The sequence below is a fragment of the Ipomoea nil genome, unplaced genomic scaffold, assembly GCF_001879475.1.
Source record: "Ipomoea nil cultivar Tokyo-kokei standard unplaced genomic scaffold, Asagao_1.1 scaffold0317, whole genome shotgun sequence".
In the NCBI taxonomy this organism is placed as follows: Eukaryota; Viridiplantae; Streptophyta; class Magnoliopsida; order Solanales; family Convolvulaceae; genus Ipomoea; species Ipomoea nil.
This window is the reverse complement of record NW_017616745.1, coordinates 3,629,437-3,641,464: the sequence shown is the minus strand read 5'-3', so window position 1 is coordinate 3,641,464 and position 12,028 is coordinate 3,629,437. Positions and strand designations below refer to the sequence as shown.

At 38.7% G+C, this 12,028-nt stretch overlaps 2 protein-coding genes and 1 long non-coding RNA gene across 4 annotated transcripts; all 3 read right to left on the bottom strand.

Annotated features, from left to right (window-relative positions):
• Window positions 1–1,880: 1,880 nt before the first annotated feature.
• Window positions 1,881–4,568, bottom strand: LOC109166012. The gene has a single exon (XM_019314898.1). It carries the CDS (start codon window positions 4,566–4,568, stop codon window positions 1,881–1,883), a length of 2,688 nt encoding a protein of 895 aa, XP_019170443.1.
• A 1,762-nt stretch (window positions 4,569–6,330) lies between these two features.
• On the bottom strand, window positions 6,331–7,275 carry LOC109169964. Its single transcript, XR_002052310.1, has 2 exons — window positions 7,134–7,275; window positions 6,331–6,848 (listed from the first exon to the last, which is right to left on the bottom strand). It is a non-coding gene; the product is annotated as an uncharacterized LOC109169964 (long non-coding RNA).
• A 1,494-nt stretch (window positions 7,276–8,769) lies between these two features.
• LOC109169929 lies at window positions 8,770–11,659 on the bottom strand. Of its 2 annotated transcripts, XM_019318853.1 has the most exons (3): window positions 11,053–11,659; window positions 10,438–11,020; window positions 8,770–9,603 (listed from the first exon to the last, which is right to left on the bottom strand). In XM_019318853.1, exons 2-3 carry the CDS (start codon window positions 10,957–10,959, stop codon window positions 8,962–8,964), a joined length of 1,164 nt encoding a protein of 387 aa, XP_019174398.1. In that variant the 5' UTR covers window positions 10,960–11,020; window positions 11,053–11,659; the 3' UTR covers window positions 8,770–8,961. The 2 variants fall into 2 exon arrangements, with proteins under 2 accessions (XP_019174398.1, XP_019174392.1); XM_019318847.1 differs by having other exon boundaries at window positions 10,438–11,659.
• Between the last annotated feature and the right edge of the window lie 369 nt (window positions 11,660–12,028).

Here is a 12,028-nt window from a genome sequence, read left to right as displayed (position 1 = left end):
GGCTTTAAGACTTCAACGGCCAACGACTACCTTCAAACGCTGTCGTTTAATTAAGTAATATGATTGCTAAATTCCGGCTCCAATACGACAGCGTTTTGGTCCCCCGACTTTCCTTCTTCACTTATCTTTAAAACATACAACTCCTCCTGTCCTTCCAATCTCATTCCCATCTTCAATTCTTCCTTTTTACCACCCAAGTTCATGACATTACCCCCTCCATCACCAGATCCTTGACCCCAAGGATCAAAGTTGGGAAATTGCTTGGTGATGTGGTGGTAGTTTTCCCATGTGGCAGCCTCAGGAGGTAAGTTTGCCCACTGCACAAGAATCTCTACTACAGCTGCATTGTTCTTCTTAACCAGTCTTTTTTGTAAGGCTGCAATTGGTTGGGTTAAAATCATGCCTTCCAGGTTAGTAGCAGGTAGTTCTGATTGTGGTTCAACCCCATCTCCTACCCTCTTTTTCAGCAAGGAAACATGGAACACAGGGTGGATAGCAGCCTCCCCTGGAAGCTTTAATTTGTATGCTACTGGCCCAATCTTTTCAATCACCTCAAAGGGTCCATAGTACCTAGCTGTTAGCTTGATGTTGGACCTTACAACCACAGTGGACTGTTTGTAAGGTTGTATTTTGAGATAGGCCCAATCTCCCACCTCAAAGCTTCTTTCAATTCTATGTCTGTCTGCTTGTTCTTTCATCCTGGCCTGAGCCTTAGAGAGATTTTCCTTAAGAATAGCAATCATCACAGCCCTTTCTCTAAACCAGTCCTGTCCTTCTCCTTCTGAGATGACTTTAAAGGTTAAATAGGGTGGAGTATAACCATATAGAGCTTGAAAGGGGGAACACTTGAGGGATGTGTGAAAATTGGTGTTGTACCAATATTCTGCTAAATGTAACCATTTGAGCCAAGTTTTGGGCCTATGGAAAGCCATGCACCTTAAATATGTTTCAACACACCTGTTCACCCTCTCAGTCTGACCATCTGACTGAGGGTGATAGGAAGAAGTCATACTCAGCTTCACTTGCATCAGCTTGAATATCTCTTTCCAGAATTTGCTCACAAATATTTTGTCCCTGTCACAGACTATATCTTGGGGTAGACCATGAAGTTTGTAGATGTTTTCCATGAATAGATCAGCCACCATCTCAGCTGTGAATGGATGTGAGAGAGCTAGGAAGTGTCCATACTTGGTTAATCTATCCACTATAACCATAATGACATCTTTTCCTTGTGACTTGGGCAATCCCTCAACAAAATCCATAGAAATGCCTTGCCAAGCCTGTTCTGGAATAGGTAATGGTTGTAACAGCCCAGGGTAGGCTGTATTTTCCTCCTTGCACCTCTGACAAACATCACACCTCTTGACTGTTTCAATGACTTCCTTCTTCATGCCCTTCCAGTAGAATATTTGCCTGAGCCTATGATAGGTAACCTGTTGCCCAGAATGGCCCCCCATGGGTGAATTATGCATCTGTTCTACTATCCTTCTTCTTAGGTCACCTGTACCCCCAACATATAATCTGCCTTGGTATTTGATCAGTCCCTCACTGATAGTAAAAAGAGACTCTGGATCTGCTGCAATTATCTGCTTAGTTAGAATTTTTGTGGCCAATTCATCTTTTTCATAACTTTTCAGAATCTCCTCCTTCCATAGTGGCCTAGCAATTGAAATAGCATTCAACTCAGCCTGCTTCTCATGCTCTCTTCTGGACAATGCATCAGCCACACAGTTCTCACTCCCTTTCTTATACTGAATTTCATAACTTAGTCCCAACAGTTTTGTGAGGCCTTTTTGTTGCATAGCTGTTGTGATTTTTTGTTCTAACAAGAACTTGAGGCTCTGGTGGTCAGTCTTGATAACAAAATGCCCACCACACAACTAAGATCTCCACTTATCTATAGCATTGATAATGGATAGATATTCCTTCTCATAAATAGACAACCCAAGGTGTTTAGGACCAAATCCTTTGCTATAGTAGGCTATTGGTTTACCCTCCTGCATAAGCACTGCCCCCATACCCTTATAACATGCATCAGCTTCTACCACAAAAGTCTCATTAAAGTCAGGTAGGGCAAGGACTGGTGCTGAACATAAAGCCACTTTGAGCTGCTCAAAAGCCTTTTCTGATTCATCACTCCACTGGAATGCATTCTTTCTTAACATGTCAGTCAGGGGTCTACTTAAGGTTCCATAGGACTTTATGAACCTTCTGTAGTATCCAGTGAGCCCTAAGAATCCTCTCAACTCCTTGATGGTGGCAGGTTTAGGCCAAGCAGACACAGCAACAAGTTTCCCTGGGTCAGTTTGTAGCCCATTCTCAGAAATAATGTGTCCTAAGTACTCTACCTCCTTCTTAGCAAAGGAACACTTACTGAGCTTGGCTAATAGCTGGTTTTTCTTCATTATGTCAAGCACCTCCCTTAGATGTTCCCAGTGTTGGCTCAGTGAAGGGCTGTAAACCAATATGTCATCAAAAAACACCAAGACTGTCTTCCTTATCAAGGGCTTGAACACCAAGTTCATGAGAGCTTGAAATGTAGCTGGTGCATTAGTCAATCCAAATGGCATAACATTGAATTCATAAAGGCCTTGATGTGTTCTAAAGGCAGTCTTATACTCATCACCCTTCTTCATTCTCACTTGGTGATAGCCGGCCCTTAAGTCCAATTTGGTGAAAACCTTTGCATTTGCCAATTCTGAGAACAAGTCCTCTATTAAGGGAATTGGGAACTTGTTCTTGGTTGTAATGCCATTTAGAGCTCTGTAATCCACACAAAACCTCCATGTGTTGTCCTTTTTTGGCACTAAAAGAACTGGTGAGGCAAAGGGATGGGAACTTGGGGAAATGATGGCAGCAGTCAACATCTCATCTACTATCTTCTCTATTGCATTCTTCTGAAGATATGAGTATCTATATGGTTTGGAGTGTACTGGCTTAGACCCTGGAATTAAGGGAATCTCATGGTCCAAGGATCTTGAAGGTGGTAGGCCCTTAGGCTCATCAAAAATCTCCTGATACTCCTGCAAGATAACAGTAAGCTCACTGGAAGGTGATTCCGCATCCTTAGAGGAATGAATAGCCTGCATCATGCCTTGTAGGAGGTACCCTTGCACTCCCTCCTTCTTCCACCTTCTAATCTCCTTTTTAGATGCCTGTTGCAACACAATTTTCTTGGTCAGCCCTTTCAACATAACCCTCTTGCCATCTTTGTGAAAAGATATGCCAGGAGGCCTTGTGTGCAGTTGGATTGGAGCATATGTGTCTATCCAATCCATTCCAAGCACAATATCACAGCCACCTAATTTCAAGACTCTCAAATCTTTCTTAAATTGCTCCTTCTGCACCTGCCATTCCAACCCTTTGCAAACTGAATCACACCCCATAGACTCACCATTTGCCACTGTGACTTTAAGATTCTCAGTTTTCTCAGCAACAATTCCCTTTTGATCTAATACCTTGGGATCCACAAAGCTGTGGGTACTCCCACTATCCACCAAGATGATTACCACCTGCTTACCAATTAAGCCTAGTAGTTTAATGGTATTCATGCCTTCCCCTCCTATAACAGCATTAAGAGTGACTTCTACTGCCTCTTCCTCATGTATATCCTCAGTTTCCTCTTCATCTATCTGGTCCCCCATACTGACCTCTTCTCCTTCTTGGTTTTCCATTCCTTCCAAAATATTAAAGGTGGGACTCTTGCAGTTGTGCCCAGGGCTCCATGGATCAAAGCATCTATAACATCTGTTTTGCTCTCTAAGCTGGTCCCTGAGTTTAGTGACTTCAGGAGACCTGGCATTGGATTGAAAAGAGTTGGAAGTTGTAGTTTTGGCTGGTAATTGGTAAGGTTGGTTTCTGTTTGGGTCATTCTGTTTAGGGAAGTATGTTCTGGGATTGGTTTGGGTTCTTTGGTTCTGGAATGGGGCTCTGGGATTGTTATAGGATGATTTTGGGGTACTAGTAGGGTTGTTTCTGGAAGTCTCACTCACCCTTAATCCTTTTTCAAACTGTTTGGCTAGCCACATTGCTTCCTCCAAATTAGCAGGCCTAGAGGTCCTTACAAAACATCTCAATTGCTGTTTCAATCTCACCACAAAACTATCCAAAAAATATTGGTCAGTTAATGTGGGATAACTCTGCAATAAAAGCCCCTTGAACTCTTCATACTTATCAGAAAACTCTACCACACTCCCCCATTGTTTAAAATTTGAGAATTCCTCCATGACATATGCATGAGTATCACAGAATCTCTTGCAAATAGCCCTAGCAAACACCTCCCATTGAAATCCTTCTCTCAGACTATTAAGGTAGGTTTCATACCACATAGCTACTTTTCCAGATAAATTGACACACAAGACATGCATTACTTCATCCCTGAGAATTCTAGCTAGCATAAAGAATCGCTCACACCTTACTACCCATAGCCTTGGGTTATCATAATCAAAAGCAGGGAATTCATGCTTATACCTCACTGTTTGTTCACCATGTTGGTTGTTCAGGCCAGGCCTGGGATTGAAGTGGACTCTCCTGGGCTGCCAAGGCCTTTCAGCTCTCAAGGGAGGCATGTAAGGTCCAAACTAATTTTTTCCCAGCCCTTCTTCATCATCGATCAGCTCCTGTGGCTCAGGGAGGCCATCCATTGCAGGCTCTTTGCCAGGCCTACTGCCAAGACCAGATCCCTCCTCTCCTGGGCTGTCATGAGTTGTCTGAGCTTGGCCATGGACAGATGAAGGCTCAGTGGGTGGGGGTGGTCTATTGAGCCTAAGGAGCTCCACGATCTCATCCTTCCAGGTTTGCATTTGCTCCTTAAGCTCTTGGTTGCTATCTCTCATCTCCTGCCTGGCCTCAGTGAGGCTACTGCTGTTCTCCAAGAGCATAGCTTCCAGCCTAGATATTCTTTCCTCCATGGCTGCTGAGGTTGTGGTGACCATGATGGGCTCTGATACCAGTTGTCACAGACCTGCAAACTTGCCACAATATTTATAGAACAGAAAGGGGGTCAAGAGGAAGAAGAACAGATTTAGGGGTAAAGAGAAGAAAAGGATTAGGGTTTTGATTGCTCAACAATTCTGTAAAAAAAGCATAAAAATCCAGAGAAAACAACATTCTCAAATAAAGGAAAACTAGGCTAAAAAGACAAATGAATCTTCAACAAACTCCACCATTCTCGCTGGGCTTCTGCTAAAAACTTCTAAACGGCGTCGTCTGATGGATCATTCAACCGCTTCCAACTGCCAACTGCAAAGCGACGTCGTTTGGCTTTAAGACTTCAACGGCCAACGACTACCTTCAAACGCTGTCGTTTAATTAAGTAATATGATTGCTAAATTCCGGCTCCAATACGACAGCGTTTTGGTCCCCCGACTTTCCTTCTTCACTTATCTTTAAAACATACAACTCCTCCTGTCCTTCCAATCTCATTCCCATCTTCAATTCTTCCTTTTTACCACCCAAGTTCATGACAGATCCCTATCTTGCTGAGGCACTTGCAGTGAAAGAAGTTAAGCACTCTCCTGGACAAGGAAAGGGGTCTCACAAATATTCAAGTTTTTACTGATTGTTTGTTTGTGGTTTTATTAATGGTGCTCTACCATATCTCTCATATGCAGGTTGTTTTATCCATGACTATCGTGATCTTCGTCGACACTTTGAAGTGTTGTCCTTTAATTATATTCCTCGATCAGTGAATAAGGTAGCTCACACTCTTATGTGAAATGCTCGTTCTCATACTGACATTTTTAATTGATTTTTTTACTATTCCTCATTATATGAACATTTGATTTAATAAAATTTGTTTCCTTTGGTTTCAATACATATATATATATTAGAGTTAAAATTTCAAGAATGGTCTAAAAGCGCCTAAATCAATTCTGCCTGATCCTGTGTCGTCTCTATCTCCTTAGAGTGGGAGAGAGACGACCACATTCAACCTGTATAATGTTGCCAAATGCGAAATAATGAACACATTGAAAATAAATATGTTTTTGACAAGACTAAAGGGCACACTGCAATAGCCAAGAGAATGTGGGACAAATTCGTAAAAGGAATTACACTGAATTAAGTTAGAACAAACTTTTAATTATTGCACAAAAAGTTGAATTTATAACAATATAACCCCAATGATTCCAGGAAACATTTGAGATGTAAATTATGATAACTCAATGACTTAATAGACATGACTAAATATTAGTGGACACAAAAGATCTGTTTACTTTAAACATAATCATCACACTGTAGCAACTCAGATTTGAACCTGAACCTTAATCTATTCTGACTAAGGCAGTGCGGACAATTGTTTTGTAATATCACCTAACGAAACCATCAAGGAGATGAAAACTTGATTTACTAACATTTCAAATATTGCAAAATGGATATTCAATTCGTAGAAAACTACATGAAGGTCTTGCAGGCTCGGCTCTTTAGCATATATATCCTATCAGAGTTCGAGAAACCAGAAACATGATAGAAATTGTTTTGATTCACTTACTAAAGTTTTTATTTCATGAAAGATTGGAACTTGGAATTCTCTGGATATGTATGATCCATGGCATTCTCCTCCGAGAATTACTTCACCACATATCCATCAACCTTGGCATACAATTAGGAGGAGAGACCGATGCCGTGGGATTTGGAGGAGGGATCCACGGCGGATCTATCGAAGTGGTGGAGGAGAGAGGTGGCGCCAGTGGCAGTTGAAGAGGATGTGGAAGTGGTGACGGCAGCAGCAGCGGCGGCGGCGGCGGCGCGTTTGCGTGCTTCTTCAAGTTCAACTTTGTCCTCAATTTTGACTTCGATCTTGCTCGGCCTTCTCCGCAGCATTTCTTCACCGCTCACGAATTCGGTCGCTGCAACACACAGAGAAGCAACAGATTAGAAGAAGAGGAAAAAAGAGAACACAAATTGACCTCGTGATTCAAACTGTTCAAAAATTGCTCTTCTTTATCTGAAGAACAATTTCAAAGAAAGGAACAACAATGATTCAGGAATTCTGTCGAACAGTTGGGGCGCATCCAAATAGTAGAGGGGTTTGTATAAATGAATACGAGTACGAGACTGATTTCCAATCAAAACCTGTGATTGTCCGGGAAGAGCAACGAAAAAATGAATTACAGTGTAGAGAGAATTCATACCTCGCAGCAATTTCTTGAGCTAATCTGCTAAACTTTCCACTCGAACAGTACTTGACAACTCGTTGAGCTAACCCGCTTTTAAGGATTTCTCCGGTTACGTTAGGGATAAAATTGCAAATATACTAACCTGACACTCTGACAGCATAGTTCACTTTTAAGTATTGCACGGCTCAATTGTGAGGCTATCCAAGGACAAGTAATTTGACTCTATACTCACAACTTTTCCTTCCGTACATCAAATCTTGATGTAGACCTCTGTATTAAGATTCACATAAAAAAATAGTTTATCAGTCAAATCAAAGAATAAAATTGAAAGAATAAGATTTAAGAATACATATAGTAAAACTCTTATTGCAATACCCATTTTTAATACTACATGTAGTAAAACTCTTACTTCCATATAACTAAATTTGCAATTCATTTACTATTCATACTACGTCCATTCAAATCCAATCAACTTTTAAAAGTAGCCCCAATTTCATAAACTATTAACAAAACATTAAGTATTAAAATATATATATATATATATATATATATATATATATATATATATATATATATATATATATATATATATATAAAAGGTACGTAGGGCAGCTTTTGTTGCCAGACAAATTATGATGTGGAACCGTGTGTACCTTGCAAGGTGGACACGGTTTCAAAACTGTCACAATTATAAATATAGAGTTCAAAAATGAACATAGAGTTTTGTAATTATGAATATAGAATTCAATAATTGTGAACATGAAGTTAAAAAATTATGAACATAGAGTTTTATAATTATAAACATAGAGTTCAGTAATTATGAACATAGAGTTCTGTAATTGTGAATATGAAGTTCAAAAATTATGAACATAGAGTTTTATAATTATGAACATTGAGTTTAGTAATTATGAATATAGAATCGTGTCCACCTTGCAAGCTGGACACGGTTCCATGACATAACAATTGCCATGTATACATTAAAAATATTTTTTTTTAATCCACATCATTTAGCAAGTGGAGTCTTAGCTAAGTTGAGGACAACTTAAATATGTTAATATGTCAATATAGTTCACTTTTAAAAATAAAGCAAGAAAGTATTCCAGGAAGTTTCAAGACATAGTTTAATTGGTTAATTAATCTATAGATAAATTTTGTTACGCTGACAACCACAAGGTACAAGGTTAAAAGTATTTAAAAGTGAAAAAGTATTGCAAGAATGCTTGTGATAAATGTTTATTATAGTGAACATTCATCAACCATCATAAAAAGTTTGTAGTAATATCATTGAATTTCAACAAAATATTCATCACTATATAATTGATGCATGTATTGTTTACTATACTTTCTCTATTGTTTATCCCAATAAAAAAAATTTTAGTGGTTTTTTGCAATTAGTAATTCAATTTTAATTTTAAAATTATCATTTCATCAATTAAATGGTGGCATGTTTATTTTAAAAGAATTACTTTTAATTCCAATTATAAGAAATAAAGAAATAATTAAAATATAATTTATGTAAAATGGTGGAGTCCATAAAAAACTTGTAAAAAATTAAAATTTTTGGAGAGAAAATTTTATGAGATTCTATGAGATATTAGATAATAAGGTTAATGTTGATACCCACAAAAAATTAGAGAAAAACTTAGCTCTACAACCAACAATTTTTCTGTCACTGGGATATCCAATCAAAAAAGTGTAAAGTCTATTCCTCTCAACAAATCTTCAGTACTCTATAAACAAACACAAAAACTACATGACCAAAACTGTAGCTATGTCAAAAGCTCCATTAAATACAATCAGAAAAGACTGATAAAACCAACCCTTTTTATCTATGTGACAAAATTTAAAACCCCATCACCTTCAAGGACAGTTTCTCTAATGGTTCTAAAGCGCTTGGAAAAAACTTTCTGGCAAACAGATAACAGATTTGTGTCTTCCCACGATTGTAAGAACACGACGTGCCATTACTCCTTATTGACTGTATGAAGCCTTCGGTAATGTTAGCTGCAGTGTAAGATGCCGGGTGAGGGCCCCCTAATGACCAGTCAACGTAAGTCACACTTCGGTTAGCATTCATATACCCGTGGTGCAGTTGTAGATAGGTGGGAATGTAGTGCTCATCGGGATAACAGGATGGCCTGCAATACTTCTTGAACATAGCGTAGAATTTGGTTTCTGAGACAATTATGATGGCCAAAGCACGGTTCATCTCAAACCACTGAGATCCTTTTCGCCATTCATGAAGTTTGATATCGGGCTTCATGCGAGTGTTGTAGCGACCACGCCCATAACGAGTAGGGTCATCATATGATTCGATGAAGCTGTGGGTTGATTCAGTGAGATATTTGTAGACTGTAGGGAAATCGTAAACCGGGATACAGCTCTCAGACAGAAGAACAAATCGTTCGTTTGAGAAGTCTAGTAGGGCGTTGGCCAAAAGCCGCCTCTCAGCATCCACCAGCGATACTGATCCCCATTCAACATTCTGAAACAAATAGTGTAAGAGTTTAGCAGCCTGCCACATACTGTAACCTAAACCAAATCAATATAATAAGCAATAAATTCTTCAAATCAACTAATAAAAGAGGTACATATTCCATCCCTTACTTGCGCAGTTAGATCCTATAATCTAATAACACCCCTTCCCTTCAAACTAAAGTCAATAATGTCCAAAAACTTCAACAAAGTAAACTTCTATTTTTTTTTCTTCTTTTCCAGAACTCCATTTTACCTCGAAAAGGAGGGAACTGTTTTTTCTCCTTAAATATCTTATCGATCAATTGAATCATAATTTTCAGGTTCAAACCAAATGTCATTTCCAGAATAGCCCACTCTAGTCTTTCCCTTTTCATCATTACAACCTTATAGTGCCTTGGTATCATGGTCCAGCAGGTTTATAAGTTTATCCTCATTTTCATCCAAGTCATTTCTGGCATAACTTGTAAATCACTGTGATTCGGTAATTACGACTCAACCTTAGCATTTGAATTCTTTTCAGTCATTTTCCCATGGTTTTGAATTAACAGTCCTAGGAAAGCGTTTGACTTTTTTTAAATAAAATGAGCATCCAGTTCTACTGTTCTTTACAGATCACTTCAAAACAAACATTCTAAAGTTCGTGAACAAGCATACATCACGTTCAAATTATACCTGGCACTTGCCATTATGTATGAGTACTCACAACTTCTGTGTGAAAATAAGCCAATGCAAATGGAATGCCGACATTTTTTAGCAATGATATCCAAAAAAGTACCACTCAAAATAGGCATGAAAAGAAATAAACTGATAAATTAGATAGCAGATATCAGTTATATTGTACCTGACTTTTAATCTGGCGTTTGTAAAAAACAGATGTATTGGCCACACTGAGCACATATCCCGGAAGGGCGTGCACATAGATTGAGTATATGTTCTTGTCCTGCCCCTTAAAGAACCTTTCCCACAATGGCATCATGGGCAGTTCTCCCCTAGTCAAGAACATGAAGGCCACTTTGGGTACTCTCTCAAATGGAACCTCTTCCTTAGTAGGAACCAACGACGCCCTCCAAAACAACTCCTCATCACTCATCCCATGAATCAAATTCCTTGGCCTCTGAAAACTCTCCATGCTCAAACAATCCTCACAAAAACACCTCGCAACCGTATCATCCAACGCGTTTTTCCTGATATTTTGCTGCGCTTGGAAGCTCAAGTACCTACCAATGTGTGTGCTAGAGGCCAGCCCAATCACCACTCCAACTACAAATACAACCAAAGTTGAAACCACTGTCAACATGCTGATTGGGGAGTCCCTTGGGACTGATAATCTATACTCGGACCCATCTTTCTTCCCATTACTCATTCTCTCCCCCTTATTCTATATATCAACAATAATCCCCAATTAATATCAACAAGACTCCTCGTGTGCAGAGTGTACAGCACCTCGGGACTGACGGGGCAAATCCCAATTTATCTCATCCAGTGGCTCTAGGGGCTTAAGATTAGGCTAAAACTAAAGCATAAAAAAATTAATAATAAAATAAAAATCCCCAATCAATTTTCATCAACCCTCAACCTTCAATACCTATCTAGTCAGAAACACAACAAATTGGCCTCACCAGGCTTCTTTTTTGGTTCACTCTCAATCAGACCATCAGAAACCAATTCTCACAATTGAAAGTTTTGAATTCTGAAAGTTGATGCAATCAAACAGAAATTCAACAGCAAATTGGAAAGGTCAAGGAATTTAACATGGATCTCAATTCATATCCTCAAGGCTGCTAGGGATTTGCAGAAAAAAGAGCATCGGAGCTCAGGAAGCAAACGAAGAAAATCCAAAAATGAATCAAGAAAAAAAAAAAAAGTTACACTTCTGAGTTCAGTATTGGAAAACTCACAGACGGCGAAGAAATCAAGAATCAAGTAAACATCAGAGGTAGTTCAACGCAACACACAGTTCACGCACACCATTGCAGGTTTACTATTAGTTCTGCGAATTTCGGTGTAATAGTCCCTATGCAGATTGCAGACGGCAATTCTACAACTTCACGACAAGATGCAGTCCACTAGACAGTCCAATTCCGAAATAGAGTAATTTAATTGATGTAAAAGAAAAAAAGATTCTAAGAATTTTATTAATTAACCAAATTTTGGATTGTGTTTAAGTTTGGTCTAATATTAATAAACCAATCTAACCGTAACCATCACTAAATACTAAATAGTTTGGGGTAATTAATAAATAAATAAATTGTTAATCCAAGTTTAAGGTTAGAAATTTCACTATTGTTTTTTTTTTTTTTGGTAAGGAGAAATTTCATTATTGTAAAAGATGTTTCACATTAAAGAGTTATAAGTAAATTTTATTTTTTTTAAGAGTCAAATTGTGTGGAAACACAATTTGAATTTGTTTCATAATGAATTGATGATGTAAT